The sequence below is a fragment of the Cyanistes caeruleus genome, chromosome 1 (assembly GCF_971803275.1).
Source record: "Cyanistes caeruleus chromosome 1, bCyaCae1.hap1.1, whole genome shotgun sequence".
Taxonomy (NCBI): Eukaryota; Metazoa; Chordata; class Aves; order Passeriformes; family Paridae; genus Cyanistes; species Cyanistes caeruleus.
This window is the reverse complement of record NC_141701.1, coordinates 91,517,860-91,533,962: the sequence shown is the minus strand read 5'-3', so window position 1 is coordinate 91,533,962 and position 16,103 is coordinate 91,517,860. Positions and strand designations below refer to the sequence as shown.

The following is a 16,103-nucleotide window of genomic DNA, read 5'->3' as shown; positions in this document are numbered from 1 at the left end:
AGCACAGAGGACCAATCTTTGTATTATGTTTATGTACATGATGTTTCAACAGCTGCCGAGTTTTAATAAGCTCTGAAAGGACACAACCTTAATTGGTAAATCTACCTTCGGTAATAGTGGTCAAAACATTCATTGCAGAAGTGTTCCCCACAGGACAGATGGTACCATCTAGATGTATACCCATTTTTTGCACATCTGTAATGCAGAAGACATAGAATTAGTTTTATAGTACATTTAGGGAAAGAAAAAAAAATCTTTCTATTGACAGTAGCACGTTCTAGAATGTGAACAAAATATTCAGAACAAGCCAGGGCTTTATGTTAGATTCATGAAGACAGACTTACACATGGCACTACAGCCATACAAATAACAATAAGGTCATTTCAATTGTCTCAAACATTTCCAGTTTCCAAACTAAGCAACACCAGATGCAAGGGAGGCAAAGTGTACAACAATGTGCAGTTTTATAGTTGGTCTGGCTTCCAGCAGCCTCCCTCTAACAATGGTCAACCGAGCCTGTCTTTAGTACCCTTTAAGCAGGCATTTCCTGAACATGAAACAGTGAATATGTGCTGTGACACACTAAGCATTTTGGCAACGTGTAAGAATACAAAACTCATCTCCACAAGAACTTAGAGTTCCTTCACTTTGTTGTATTTTGTTCCAATATTAGTGCAGAGTTGGGAGGGATCATTTAAATTAGCATTTTCCTTGTACATGGGATCAATTGATTCATAAGTCATTACAATGTTCTGTCCCCAGAACAACTGACAAAAACTATAAAGGCAAATCTGAACACAAAACAGATGTTGCCTATTTTTTTCTCATGAACAACTTGTGATTTTAACCCAGTGAGACAAAACCCTAAGGAAGCAGTACGCATTCTGGGCATTTGTTCTTTACTGGTCTCAAAAAATATCCATTACAAGAATTACATTCATCAGACAAAGCAATTGTTCTTCACTTAGGATACTCTCATTAAACTCAATGAAATTAATCAAGATAAATGCACAAGGTAAAAAGCAGTGACCTCAGCTACTAACTCAAATAGCCACGAGATGAGCTCATCTCAAATAGATAAAGTTGAAAGTATGTACTTGGTGGGGTGGGAAAGATGAAAATCAAAATATTAAAATAACAATTCAAGAAGATGAGTAAGCAGTATGCATTGTTTCCTGAACAAAAACTGTAATATCACCAGTGCTGATCTCACAGGTGCTCACTTCCCAGACAAGTCTCTCAGGCAACTGCCAAAACACTTGGCTTCCCTTCCTTATGATTGTAACATCTAGAATACATTGACTTCCTACCACCAAAGAATAATCCACAGATATAACTAAATGAAGCACGTAATTAGTTATATTTATTTTTCAATGCTATAAAGAAGGAAAGTTTGCCTCAATTATCAGGGAGGGAGGAGCGCCACATAACTACAGTGTGCCTGCTTCATAATGAGGTCTAACATGTTGCCTGTTATAGGTATACCTTGCCAATATTATGCATTCAAAACCACCAAGGTCAGAATGGAAAAGCGCCTGTGAAAGTGCAGAGAAAGTGAACAAGAACAAAGAGTTCAGATAAGAATGACTGTCTCTCCTAAGACGTAAAATTTCAAGGCTAGAATCTCACCTCAGCCTGCAAAGCATTCCAGTGAAAGAGTGGTAACAACTTTCTACAGTAAATGATGGTTTCATTTTCCATCTCAAAAGCAAGTTTAGTTTTCTCAGATTACACTAACACGCTCTCACAGAAGCAAGGCATGTTCCAGAGGACACCATTAATAACATAAATAAGTATATCCCAAAGATACTCTGTATCTGAATTAGCAACTTGCACAGGAGAAAGCTGTTGACACCAGGAATAACTTGTGACATTTTCCTGGCATCTTAAGATTCCTGTTAGAAGTATCTTTTAATCCTCCCTCTACATTTAGAAATGAAGGAATTTTTCAAAATACAATTTGAATCTTAACTTCAGCTGCAGATTTAGAAAGTCCATGAAAAATGCAAATAAAAAGTAACAAACCTTTCTGCTGCACTGGCAAAGCAAACGGGACATGTTGCAGTGCATCCAGCTTTTTCACACTTTCTGTATTTCTTCTCTGAGGCTTCATCATCATCATCTGCTGCTTCAGCCGCTTTCTTCTTCACCTAATAAAGAATAGCTGGAATCTGACCATAAATGACACAAATACATCTTCCACAAAGCAGCATTCAGTCAGTCTTGCAGCTTGTGAGTGGCATTCTGTAGTTAAAATGATCCTAATGAAAATCTTTGTAGCCATTGTGAAATAGTTGCAGCATGAAACAGCTGTCAAATTAGGTCAGATTTTTCTACTTAAAAAAAAAAACAAACAAAAACCCACCCAAAAAAAACCCCAAACCGACAGTAAGACTGGAAATATCATTTATATCTAAAAATGTCTTGCCTTGGTCTAACTGATGGCACTGAAGAAATTATAAGTAGAGCTTACAGTTTAAATAGTATTTTAAGCTCCAGCATGTGTTAACGAGTCAAGCCTCATACATTGATTTTAATTCTCCTTTGGAAAGTCTCCTCTTTTATAATACTTACTGATATTAATTACAAGTGCCAATCCTATCTGTGCCTCAAATAAAATATTAGGGTAAGCTTAGGGCATTTTTTTGATACGAAACTAAATACCAAATGTCTCTTCTGGGCCTCAAAGGTACTGTGTATTATCCTGTTTTAGGCCTCTGCCTGGATGGGCCAGACAGCTTTGTCTGACTGTACAGAAATCCGTGACTGTATTTTTAATGCATTAAATACTTACAGGTTATATAGAGTATTTATCTTTTCTGAATACTGTTTGCAAAATGAGACACTTGATCTGTTTATTCACAGAATTAACTCAGTCTCCTTCCCTGGGCCTCAGTACTCTAAGACCCAACTTACCCACAAAGAAGCCCACTTTCTTTACAAATGTCAATAGAAAATAAAAAATAGCAAAGTACAAACCCATGTGTTTTCAAATTATTATAAATACCTGTCTTCCAGAACTCCTCACAGGAAGGTTGTCCGGAGACTGATCTGAAGAACATGCCTTTTTCTTCGTTCGTACCCTTCCCGTTGACATTGTATTCTTAGAGCTGAAAAAAGGTAGGCAATAGTTAATTAATTTAAATTGCTTGACTTTGCAGAGCAAATCACAGACACTCACAATACTACTTTTCACAGAGCTACCTAGGTAAGAATGTGTCCAGCTTGACTGTTAATTCGAGGGGAAAATGGGAATGAGGCATAACGGGAATGGAACAATACGACTATTTTAAACTAAATTTGTAGTCAAGATTAGATCCCTGAGTACATCTTGACAGGCTGTTCCAGACCAGCATATCCTGGATTTCAGTAATCTGATTTGCATTACGTGAAGACCTGGACTGGAATTTGGGTTGGCAAAGTGAACAGACATCAGCTCAGTGCTGATGCAAGCGTTCAAATACCACTCAGAGTAACACTCATCCTGCTAACTACTGATTTATTGGCAGCAAGAGATTTGCACTGTAAAGCACTTTTCCAAACAGTGTACTGAAGAGACAGTTAATGCCAGATGTACAATCAATTCCAAGACTTGCACAACCACCTATGAAAAGACACCAGAATTTGAAGTCTAGACTGCCATTATATTGCACCTATAAATGATTGGAATATTACAAAGTTTGTTGTTAAGTATTCTATAGGACAAAATAAAAGATTTACGGCATGAGAGCGCTCTGTAGCTGTCTTTGACTGCATTGGTAGGAGCATAGAATGAACCACAGTTCCAGTAAACTGGAAAGCATAGAGTGTGAAAAAGTATGATGTAGAAATATGAAAGCATATTTAAAATGGTATTATCAAAGGCATTATTTTCACAGGGGATAAAGCAAAAGACAGCCTAGAGGAAGAAGTAAATCTAAAGTGCTCTACAACATACAGAAAAGAAGTAGAAATATATTCCTTGTACTACAGCACTGCATCATGAATGTTATCTTGTTCTAATAGGGATCAGTTTGTAATTATGTTTTTGGGAGGGTTTATATATATATATATATGAGATTTCTCAATTCTCCCTATTTCAGGATGCAACCTCCTTATTCAAGCTGTCAGTGATGGACAAGGCAGCAGTTATCTTCATTCAGAAATTCCATTAAAGGTCAAGGTAACAGGAGGAGAGTGGAATTTTTACAAAATTTTATATTAAGCTGATCCAAGTCAAGTAAACTGGTGCTTCACTCTCCTCTCAAGAGAGAAGAAATTATTTGTGAGAGGAAGAGAAATCGCATAAGGATATCTACATAAATGAAAAATTAGTGAATAAAATTCAAACAACACAATACAAAATTAAACTTTGTTTCTTGTATGTGTCCCCTCCAATTATAACTAGCCAGAGGTAGGAAAAAGATCATTAAGTTTAACTCTGTTACCTAAAAAAAAAAAAAAAAAAAAAGAAAAAATAGAAAAAAAAAATTAGCATCACTTCACTGCAACTTACCACTGTATGGGTGTGGATGAGGTTGGAGAGTAAAAAAAACCAAACATTTTCATTTACATGAGATTTCCCTAAACTGCTGTGAACGCCCAGAAAATGGTGGCTTTTTTCCCCTAGAGCTTTCTTTATGTAGGTATCAGTGACACAACAGTATCTCTCTGTGTCACCTAAGCTTCTGATGGTAAATAATCGTTCTGGCATGCCATGGTCCTTACAGTCAGAGGCTTTCAACTGAGCAAGGAGCCCTGAGCAAGGCACCAGGTGACTCATTTTAGTGACCATCAGGTGATCAGTCTGCTGCTGCTGTGGAGCCCTTTTATCCAAGGAGGTAAAAAAACATGCAAATTTTGTAATGTGTATGTGGGGAGTAGAAAAAGTGTTAGTTTCCAATCCCTAGGAAGTTTGGTAAATATATTTCAGATTCAGAGATTTCTGAATCTCTTTTGCTCTTACCCCTTCTACTGAAGGGGTAAAAAATATGTCTGTGATTCTGTAGAATCAGATGGAACTCTGCCCATGTTGAAAGATATAGGTCAGTTGTACAGAATTTGCAGAAATATTTTTGCTCTTACACCTTCAACAGGGGTAAGAGGGAGGTGGGGAGAAAGAGATAAAAAGAGCAGTTGTAGGATACTTGCTCCCCACTTCCCCTGATAAAACCAAAAAAACACCCTCCCAAAAAACCACAAATTTTTATAGAACAAACAAACATAGCTGACTCTGCTAAGCTTTACATGACTTTGCACCCTATCCTGTAGACATCTTACTGGCTGAGAAAATAAGCCCTTTAAAAGGAGAGAGATGTGTAATGCGCTGTCACATTCGATAACGTTTCATCCGTCTGTAGTGCGTGGCCGATATTGGAAAGCTTAGTGAGGTTTACCTGCACGGTTGGAAGCAAGTTTGTCTTTGGGGAAGAGAAAATAAATTAAGAAACCACACAGACAGACACACCGTCAGAGACAGAGAGGAAGCGAGAGCAGCCTGATTAACACGGGGAGTGCACACACCTCTAAAACTCAGCCCGAGTAAAGCAGCAGCAGCAGCGGCAGCAGCGGCGGCGGCGCCCAGCCCCGCCGGCCCGGCTGTGACAGCTGGCGGGGGTCCCGAGGGGCAGCCCCGGGGCCGGGCGGGGGCGGTGCCGGGCGGCGGCGGGGCAGGCGCTGCGCTCGGCGCCGGGCACTCACCTCGGGGCCGGGTCACTCGGGGGCCGGAGACCACATTCACGCGTGTCCGCGCCGCCTCCTGCTAGAGCTGCAGCGGGGAAAAAAGGGTGGAGAAGGGGGAAGGAAGGGAGGGAGCGAGAAAGAGAAGGGGGGAAGGAAGAGTGAAGCGGGGAGGTGAGGACGGGGGCAGCGCTGGCACCTGCCCCGCCACTCCGGGGAGGAACAAGCGGCCCCGCGGTGGGCGCTGCAGCTGAGGGAGGGAGCCACTCACCGCCGCCGCCATCCCCACCGCCATCCTCCTTCTCCCCGGTGCCGTGCACCCTCAGCCCGCCTCCTCCTGCCGCCGCTTCCGCTCTCCGCGGTGCGTAGCGAGGGGGAGGGCGGGGAGGCACCGCCCCGGCCCCGCCGCCCTGGCGGGACCCGCGGCCGCGCAGGTACCGCGGCTGCCGCTGCGCGGGCGGGGGGCGCCGGGCGGGGGGCGCCGGGCGGTGCTCAGCGGACACGGGTCACCCCACGGGTCACCCCACGGGTCCCCCGGCCCCGAGCAGGCGCTCGCCATCGCCTGCTGCCCGCCGGTTTCACGGGACAGAAATGTCGGCCTCTCCCTCCTTCGTTACCGGGGTAGGGGGGCTTCCCCATGGGTGCGAAAAGGGAGCCACCGGCGGTCCCGCAGTGCTGGACAGGCGCGTTCCGCCGCCCCGGGAAACGAAGCTATCGGCAGCAAGAGTATGCTGGTTGCTCTGTCGGGTTCGGTACAGCTACCTTGCGATTGTCACCAAATTGTGGTCTCTTGGGAGCTACGATTTTTTTTGTCCGGTTCGAGGAAGTAAGAGTCAGTTCCAAACTATGCATTAGGTGGGGGTAATTCTTCTCTCTTTTTTCACAGCTACAAGCACTCTCTGGGGACATGGACCACTCAGCGGATGCATCCGGGCTCCTGGAAGGCTCTGATGTTGGGTCTCAGAGAGAGAGAGTGGTGACAGAGGAGGAATGGCTACAAAAATGGGAAATGGGTGACATCGGATTTCACAAGGAACAAGGGCATCCGTACGTGACTTCACTCTTCTGCCTAAGCTGTTTTAAGTAATGCCATGAGATGAGTGGTTTGGCTCGTTTGAGAAACTCTTAGTTGAAAATGGAACATTTGGAAAAAGCTAGTAATTTTACATGGGCACAGCTTGAAACAAAAATAAATATATATATTTTTTTGTCACCTACAATTGTCAAAAGGCAGATAAAAGAAAGTATTGGCATGAATTTAGAGCTTTTACTCTTGAATCAGGTTTTAAACCTTAGAGTTTGGATAGTTTGACTAGAAAATCTTAAATTTTCTGATGGAGAAGCTTTGCGCTATTGTTCGTGGTGTGTAACTGGAGCTTGAAACAATGTGCAGAGGGCATCAGAGCACTGCCATGCAGTAAAAGACAAGGACCTAAGAGAGCAAACTTGATTATATAGTCTATCAAGACCTGTAGAAGTGATTCACTTGATGCAGAAGTTTCATTATTCTGTTTAAAATCTCTGTTATGATCCTCTTAGAGTTGGGTTGGTTGGATTGTTTACTTGTAAAGACAAAGAGAAAACTGGACAAACAGAAATGTGTTAATTTCTGAATGACATGAAATTTACTTTCTTGCTGGGTAAATGGAAAGTGAATACTTTTATTTTATGCTTTTATTTCTAATGGCACAAAGTAGGTTGAGCTAATAACATATGTGCCATCATGGAGTTTTTGTGCTACCTGGCATAGTGTGTAGCACTTGGCTTTTCATGTGCCAGCACAAGTACTCACAGAGTTAAGTGAAACATGTCTGTTCTTTCTGCAGGCTCCTCCAGAAGTACCTGGATGTTCTTTTAAATGGCAGGAGTGGACTGAGGATATTTTTCCCACTTTGTGGTAAAGCAGTAGAGATGAAATGGTAAAACATAGATAATAAGAGCAAAAATCTTACTTGATGTGGGGAGGGAGGGAGAGGGGGAATTCCCAGCATTATATTGGCTGGTGGAAATATGCCACATTTCCACTGCTAGGAAAGCAGTGTCACTGGAAGCTGAAGGGAGGAGGAAGCTGGTGTTTCGTATAATAGCGTAAATTGAATGGGTGATGTCTGACCTGAAAGTCCTTCTGACTGTCCCAAGTTCAGCTTGGGGAATGCTGAATTTAGATGGATGAATTTAGATGGATGGACTGACTGAAGCTATGCCCTTACCACTGCTGCTTTTTGTAGCAACGTCAGCTTAAATTGCCCGCAATGAGGTCAGTTGTGTCAGACAGCATTTTCAAGAGACCATGTTGCATGCCACTCTGGAAATTTAAGTGATTTGGGCTAAATGTAACTTTCTCTTTTTTCATACTTTTTATTTTACTTATTTTACTTTTTACCATTTTCTGGGGGGGAGGGATGGGGGAGGGAGTGCTGTATTTAAAATTAGGGCCTATATAAGCCAGTGTTTTTTCTTGGAGAAAAACTTGCACTGCATCTTCAAGTAACCCAGCTATCAGGTTTTACCACAGTGACTACTTTCTAGTCTGTCTGTGGGCTCTGACACACGTTGGTATTTTGCTGAACTGCAGCAGCATGGAGGATACCACACCCCCTTCACTGTCCCTTCCTGCCAAGCCAGAGAGGCAGCTGGGTGGACAGTGTGCCTCAGCCACCTCAGTTCAGAGCACAGCACCTTTGGAAATGGATAGTTTCTCAGTGTGATCACCTCTGTTTTCATCAAGTTAGTATGAATAAATGAATAATTCATTAAATCTAAATAAAGCATGTAAATCCTTGTCAACTCTATGCTGAGTGGTGCTAATTTAAGCTCAGATCATGGAAGGGAGGTGTTCAATATGAACACTTCAGGAAGTCAGAATTAGACATATCAGGGCATCATAAAACTAGACTTTCCCTAAGAAATACATGATACATGGGAGATACATATTTTGCCCAGCCTGTGGGCCTCACATAAACCTGGGCCTTCTCTCTCTTGTGTGCAGGCTGGCAGACATGGGGCACAGTGTTGTTGGTGTGGAAGTCAGCGAGCAAGCAGTGAAGGAATTTTTTTCAGAACACAGTCTGCCTTATTGTGAGGAGCCAGTCCCTGAGATTTCAGGAGCAAAAATGTTCCAGGTATGTTTCCTGTGATGTCAAATGGTCTGGTGTGGTTAATGATGCAATGCTGGCATAAGTTAGCAAGCAAGTCATTCTGCTTTTGGGCAAGTTTTACTGGTAATCATTCACCTCTCCTGAAGAGGTCTTAAAGGAAGCTCTGAGTTGTATTTTTGGATTGAGAAGTTGTTCTTCTAAACTTACTATTTTGGCCTTCTTATGACAATGAAACACCTGAATGTAGAAGGAATGTATTTTAAAACTGGACAGTTGCATGCCTTGATAAATTAGAACCTCTCTTGAGGTGATCAGAAAAGTTACCTCACAGAGCTAAAACTAAAAATATTTCTCAGTGTTTTTCACTTTTTCAGTATTTCATTTTATATACATGAATATATTTTTAAAATTTCATTTTTAATAGTGTATGAGTATATTTTAAGATGTGAAGTAGAAATATATACTTAAGAGTGTGTATTTAAAGACAACTAGCTGATAAGAATTGTTTCCTTTGCTTTTATTGTAGAGTACCTCTGGCAACATTTCCCTCTACTGCTGCAGTATTTATAATTTGTCCAGGTAGGAATACTCATCATGTTTTACAATCCTCCATAATCGAATATGTATTAATACTATCCAATGATATTATTTTATCTGGATCAGGCAAAGATTTGTCAGGTCCTCTCAAGCAAACTTGTATTAAATTGGCCATTCAAATTTCTCATACAATCTTCAACAGAAGTCTAATTCCATTGCTAGTCATTAAGGATGATAACTAATTATCTTTAAATGGGCTTCTTATTCCATGCCATTCTGTGAAAGTTACCAAAAAACATTTTTGCTTTTACAGTAAAACCAAATCATCTTTAACGTTACTGATGAATTCTATAAAGCAAAACTTTAGCACAATCCCTTACTCAGAGTAAGTAGTAAAAGTAAAGAGAATATATCCAGAGGTGTCTTAGCACAATAGTTCCTTCCTCTTGCAGTTCTTACTCAGATGTGAATTTTCCCTAGATTAAAAGGTTTTGGTGAGGTTTTTTGTGTTTGTTTGCTCTTCTTACAAAGAAGAATGTCTTGTGACTGTCAGACACAAGAATTTGTTCCATACCTCTTCAGTAAGGAGGTAAAGTCTTAAAATTTTCTTTGGTGGGCTTTCCAGAACAAGTACAGAAAGGTGCAATAGGTAATTCAGGACACTGGAGCACAGTGCTTACTATATGACCTTTTCTTTTTTATTATCTGCCAAAACACTGGAAAAAGGACTATTCATTACTAGAGTCCAGAGTCTTTCAGATAGCAGGCCATGACTGGGACTTCTGCTGCTGCAGCTGACTCCAGTTGGTTTGAAAAGTGTATCTATGTAGCTCGTCTTACAAAGCGTCAAACAGATGGTGTGTATGAATGTGATTTTGTAGATACTGCCCAGTTTCCTACCCCACCTTGTCCCTTCAGTATAGCTAGTTGCTACACTGTAGATCCCTTTAAATCTTTCTTGCTGTGAGTTGACAGGTTGCCCAAGGATTGCTTAAGCTTCTCAGAACTGTTTGAAAAATTCGGTCATAAGTTTTGTAGCAAGTTGTGTGATAAAACCTGTAACTTCTATCACAACATGGTGGAATAATACTTTGAAATAAACGAAGTTAGATAATTAGTGACAATTTCAGTACATATCACTGGATCTATTACATAGTTTGTCATCACAAAATAAAATGGCAGATAGACGTTCTGGATGCAGAATGAACTGTATTCCCAACATCAGTCAGCAAAGACCTGTGACTTAAAAAATGCACACGCACTTCTGGTTTCTGTATACAGACAATTTGATTAATTACCCAGTAATTATGGAAATTAAACTTATTTCTCTCTTGCTGAGGCTGGCCTACTAATAGGTCCCTTTCATCTCCATTAGCCTAGCATTCATTAGAATAAAACTCAGATGTACTCCTGACCTTTGTCAGAATGGGACATTTCAAAGACTCTTGCTAGTTAAAGAGTAACAGGAATTACTGCTCTTTCTGGGAATTCTGAGACATATGTAAAACAGCTATATTACACAATTACTGTAGTCCTAATACAATTATGGCTGCAAGACTTCAAATGAAAATCAAAAATTGCATTTACTGAAACTACTAAACATATGCAGAGATAGAAATTCACAAGTTTACTCTTAAATCCAGTGGGTTTTCTGCAGATATGTGAATTTCTGATTTTCATGTTAATTTTGTTAGATGTAGTAGTACCTAACCCATGCTGAGTGCTGTATAAACACATAAGAGTGTGATACAGTGAAAGGCAAAGCCAAGGAAAGTACTTCCTCATACCTTAGCTTCATCCTGACTCCACATCAGGATGAAAGACAGCTTTTTGTGTGCCTTTTTTTACCTTTTCCTCATGGGTTCATTGTGTTGTGAAGGAAAGTGGATGTGCAGAGGGACAAGGAGCACCCAGACACTCAGCAGGTCCTGAGATCTGGGCAGCCAGGAGACCAGCACTGGGACAAGACATGAGCCTGTCTGCAGCCTGGGATGTCTGTAGGCCTTGATGAAATCACTGGGAAGTAAAGTACATGAAATTCATGTAGGGAACCACTGCTGCCATTCCAGTTAGACCAGATTAAGGTTGGAAAGAAAAACTAAGTGCAGAAAACCTCAGTGGTTTGCCTGAGGTCACCCAGCAGACTCAGCTATGCAGAGAGGAGAACTGCCTCCAAGCCTCAGAAGATCAAGTTTGTTCACCTGCCCCACTAAATGCTCCTTTGTGCCCTGCATGTCTATTGCTTGTTTAACTGTCTCTTTAAAAATCTCCTTTCAGTTATGAGGCTGGTTATTTAAATAAGATGCTTAGACTTGGCAAACTTTAAAAGAAGTCAGCACTTGAAAGCGTTATCATGTCTCATCACAGTAGAATGGGAAATACAGATCAGCTTGTAGGTTAGATGCCAGAGACTTAAGCAGTGCCATTGCAATGAAAGTAGCAGTGGGCAGAGAGAAGTTCTCATGGTTTAACTCTGGCTGAGTTGGTGGAACTAAGCACCACACAGCTGCTTGCCCACTCCCAATTACGAGATGATGGGGGACAATCAAAAGAGTAAAAGTGAGAAAGAAGTGTGTGTGGAGATGAAAAGAGTTTAATAATTAAAAAGAAATTTCAAAAAGTTTTAAGGAAAAAAAAAGCCACAAAAAATAAAAAACAACAACAAAATAAAAAACAACAGAGAGGAAGATAAAACCCAAGAAAGACAAGTGGTGCAGATGAAAGCAGTTGCCCACAACAAACCAAGCACCTGATGCCTAGCCAGCCATGTAGCAGTGCCCCCATCCACCAACCTCCCACTCAGTTTTATCCAGTTTTCTTTCTGAGAATGGAGCCAGATGGTCTGGAATATCCCTTTGCTAGGTTGGGGTCAGCTCTGCCTGCTGTGTCCCCACCCACTATCTTGTTCATTCTGGTGCTCTCCAGTGTACTGGTCTCCAGGTGTGAGGAACAGAAAAGGTGTTCATGCTGTGTAAGTACTGCTCTGCAGTAACTAAATTGTGAGTGTGTTATCAACTTGATTGCAAGCCCAAATCCAACACAGCCCCATGCAAGCTACTATGAAAACTACTAGCCAAAACCTGTACAGAAATGAAGACAGAGGTGATGCAATTGGACTCTGCCCAGTAGGCAGAAGGGTATTGCACAATTCTATGCTACATTTTTCTAAGTAAATTTATTCAAACTTTCTTTAAAACTATGCCATTTACTTTATTACTACCTTACTGTCTAACCTCCTATTTTAACAATTGCCAAAACCGAAGCTCTTTCTTATCCCCAGATATTCTTGTCTTTTGCATCACTCTGGCTGTTCTTACCACCCATTAATAAAGGCAGTTCTTGATAGTCTTGCTCACTTGCAGGCTTTGGGTGGCCACTGAAGCCATCTGCCAGCATATCCTGGAGCTGAACTAGTGTCTGCAGCAGAGCTACACTGAGGGGAGCAGCAGTGTAACTTAGTTTTTATAACATTAATCAAACTGCAAGTTGGAGCTAACTGTCCTGAGCACGTAGCTGGGAATTCAGATGTCTAAAGTTACTGAATGTGCTGAGTCAATGATAAAGTAAAGTCAAGTAAAGCCACAAGACACCTTCCTTAGCCTGCATATGAAATCATGCATGGGTTTTAGAAGGTGGTCAAGAACTGTTGATGTGCTGAGTGCATGTTAGACAGCAGGATGTGGTTACTGAACACACAGACTTGTAGCCCAAATGTACTAAAACTATATTCCTTCCTCCCTGCTGTGTCTCAGCAGCCCCTAATGATGGGGAAGCACTGACCAATTCCCACACTTCTTTGCTTTCGCAGCAGAACAAAGAACCAGGAGGGTTTCTTGAGTTCCAGATCCTTTTGGTTTGGATTATGAAAATGATGCACCATAGCAAAAAGGTGATGAGGAATCTGCATCACTAGCTGCAGAATTTTGTGTCCTCACAAAAGCGTCTGAAAGAAGATCAAGATCCCTTTTTACTGTTTTTAAGCCTTTTCCTTATCTCCTTATAGCTCGATAGTTGGCAAGTTTGATGGGGTTTGGGACAGAGGAGCTCTTGTAGCTGTGAATCCATGTGACAGACAAAGGTTAGTAAATTGCATTGTTACTGTCTTTTCTCTGATGTATCAGTAACAAAGTTTGAACCTGTCACTTGTTAATGAGTCCTTTTTCATTTGAAGGACTAACCTGCACATGTTCTTCTCTACCACAAGCATCTGCTGCAGTCGCAGAGTGCTGTACTCTTCCTTCAGGAAGCCACCCTGCCTCTTGGTGGGAAAATATGTGGTTTGTTCCAACCCTGCAGAAGCAGAGCTGCAAGTCTCATCTGAATTCTATTATTTCCTTCTCACCACATCTACTTCTTCTGTCTTTGTTCTTTTTCCCCTAACTCTCCTTGATTAGAGATTACGCTCCTAAATTTTTGTTCTTGCCTATAGGTAGCCCAAATTTAATTTGAACCTGCTCCTGGGATTTTTTAGTTAGATACAGAATCTTCAATTCACAGTAATTTTAAAAGATCAGTACTGCATTGTGTACTGTATTCTAGGCTATGGCAGATAAATACTTCTTCTATTAATCTTGAGTTGAATGTGCAAAAAAAGATAAGTTCTTGTTTATGAGGAGTAGATATAACTTTTATTTTATATTTTTCATGTGTAGCAGGAAGTTTATGCTTCTGAAATTTAAACTAAGTTTTGTTTAGTCTCTGTACAGTTCAGTTCAAATTCTGTCTGCATAGAAATGTGTTTTGTTGAATATTTTGAATGCTATGCTTGAATGCTTTACAAAAATAATAAAGTATATTTTTTTCCTTTTAGCTATGCCAATTTGATGATCAACTTAGTGGAGAAAAGCTCTTCTTATCTTCTCGTTACCGTTTCATACGATCCAAACAAACACAAAGGTGAGAACTTTGTACTGTTCATGTTGTGATTTTGCTCTAATACAAATTGTATAAAGATATAGTAGATGTATTAGTATCTTCCCCAAGATTTTTATCTGCTAGCTTTGTTACCTGGTGACACCAGTATAACTGTGTGTTAAAAAGTTGAGCTAATGACCAAGCTTGGGACTAAATTTGTGTTTTCTATAGCATTGAGACATGCTCAGGGTAAGTTGAGGACAGCCATGGTATATTAACAATGAAATGAAACTGTAAGTGTGGCTGCTACAATGTGCTTCCAGTGTGGCTGGAAGTCAGAGTACTTAGTAACATCCTGTCTGGCCTGGGGAGCTTGAAACACGCCCAAGAACATCAGCTTCATGCTGTTCATCCAGTATTTGCAACCCAATGTGTTTCCCATCTTGTGCCTCTCTCTCAGCCACTACCATGCTCTGAATTCACTTGGAAGAGGTGAAATTCTGTAAAATCATAAGGTATTTTTCCTTTTATAGTTTTTATATTATATGCTGAAGTGGGAGATCTTTTAGTTAATATTAACTCACGAAATAAAGAGACCTTTTTCTGCTTTTGAGCCCTTCAGCATAATTATTCCCAAAAAAATTAGGTCTTGCTATCACAAGCAACAACAGTTTATTTGCTTTCCCTCTGACACTGCTCAGCTCTTAGCCTTAATCGTGCCACTGTAGTATAAAGAGATTGTCGACTGGAATCCCACAGCACACTGAGAGTGGTAATATCCACATAACATTCCCTGCTGCAGCTGGAGATAAAGCAGCAGCAACACCTGAAGCTCTCTGGCCCACCAGGGTGCCAGCAATTCCTGGACATGTTTTCTGGTTCCTGCTGATGGTGCTACACTGTAGGGCCCAGTTACAGGCCAGCTGCTGTGAGTGAAGGGGTTGCTCTCCTACTACACTGTAAATTTTGTCTTCTTTCCATGTCTCTTCTCTGATTAGCTTCACACATTTTATTTCAGGCCCACCATTTTATGTTCCTGAATCTGAAATTAAAAGCTTATTTGGTGAGTAAAATTTTTTTTCCAAAACACATAAAGATGCCTCTGCCTTGCCCTGTGACAAATGATACAGTCACTTGCTTCTTATCTGAAGGTTGGAGTCATGGAAAAATACTAGGAAAAATAAATATCATTTATCCACAGGGATTTTGCTGTCATTGAAAATCCTCAGTTCTTCAAAAGATATGAAGAAAACCCAAGAGACAAACAGTTTCTCGTCTCCATTTGGTACCTTTTTATTCTCCCAGGATTCATACTGCACTCAGTAATCCTGTAGCTGCAGTCTTAGAGTCCTGTTTGACCAATTTGTCTTTGTCTGCACCTTCATCAACCAGTTGCCCTGGTTTTAATACAAGTCCTACCAGTGCTACAGTTTCTACTGTACTTTTGTGACAAAGAAGACAAGTAACATGGCACTCAAAGAAAATGCTAAAAATGTACAAATCAAATCCACCAAAATAACGAAATTTGGAGCTATGTCAGGAGTTTAATTTTAGAAGTTCCTCCTGATGTGCTGTAATATCTCACTTTTAAATTTACGGCTTTCTGAGACTGGCAGTGTTTGTGTGCAGTGAGTCATTGGCATAGACATTTGCATCTCAGCGCAAAAGAGAGCAATTAAGTTTTCCCCAGTGCATTTATGTCACTATGTTAGGCACTGTGGGGAAATCTGTGGATAAGATCTTTTTTTTTTTTTTCCTGGACAGTTTGCATTTTTCATTAACTAATTATTCACTAATTTGTTATTCTTACCTCCTTTTCAGGCAACTGCTGTGAAATTAGGTGTCTTGAAAAAGTTGATGACTTCTCGGAGAAGCACAGACAATGGGGACTAGATTATTTTCTGGAGGTGCTGTATCTACTAAAGTTTGTAGCTTGATTAAAATTTATTAAAATAA

The 16,103-nt window shown here is 40.7% G+C and overlaps 2 protein-coding genes across 8 annotated transcripts in view; one reads left to right on the top strand and one right to left on the bottom strand.

Annotated features, from left to right (window-relative positions):
• The window catches only part of KDM1B (lysine demethylase 1B), a 27,474-nt gene extending 21,462 nt beyond the window's left edge, over nt 1-6,012 (bottom strand). Inside the window, exons 1-5 of one of the 4 annotated variants that reach the window (XM_086842352.1) lie at nt 5,930-6,012; nt 5,680-5,746; nt 3,008-3,110; nt 2,026-2,150; nt 106-195 (exon numbers count right to left, since the gene is read on the bottom strand). In XM_086842352.1, the coding sequence (XP_086698478.1) occupies nt 106-195; nt 2,026-2,150; nt 3,008-3,097 (305 nt within the window). In that variant the 5' untranslated portion in view covers nt 3,098-3,110; nt 5,680-5,746; nt 5,930-6,012. Of the gene's footprint in view, nt 1-105; nt 196-2,025; nt 2,151-3,007; nt 3,111-4,495; nt 4,753-5,502; nt 5,601-5,679; nt 5,747-5,929 lie in introns of those variants that run through there. The other 3 variants (XM_086842349.1, XM_023919652.2, XM_086842329.1) reach the window with 3 other exon arrangements.
• TPMT (thiopurine S-methyltransferase) lies at nt 5,689-16,103 on the top strand. 4 transcript variants are annotated; one of them, XM_086842573.1, is made up of 9 exons: nt 5,689-6,019; nt 6,545-6,705; nt 7,485-7,577; nt 8,648-8,780; nt 9,283-9,335; nt 13,297-13,371; nt 14,104-14,189; nt 15,166-15,210; nt 15,969-16,103. In XM_086842573.1, the coding sequence occupies exons 2-9, from the start codon at nt 6,566-6,568 to the stop codon at nt 16,082-16,084; spliced, it is 741 nt and encodes a 246-aa protein (XP_086698699.1). In that variant the 5' UTR covers nt 5,689-6,019; nt 6,545-6,565; the 3' UTR covers nt 16,085-16,103. The 4 variants fall into 4 exon arrangements, with proteins under 4 accessions (XP_086698699.1, XP_086698688.1, XP_023775421.2 ...); XM_086842562.1 differs by having other exon boundaries at nt 6,013-6,092; XM_023919653.2 differs by lacking the exon at nt 5,689-6,019 and adding an exon at nt 6,124-6,279.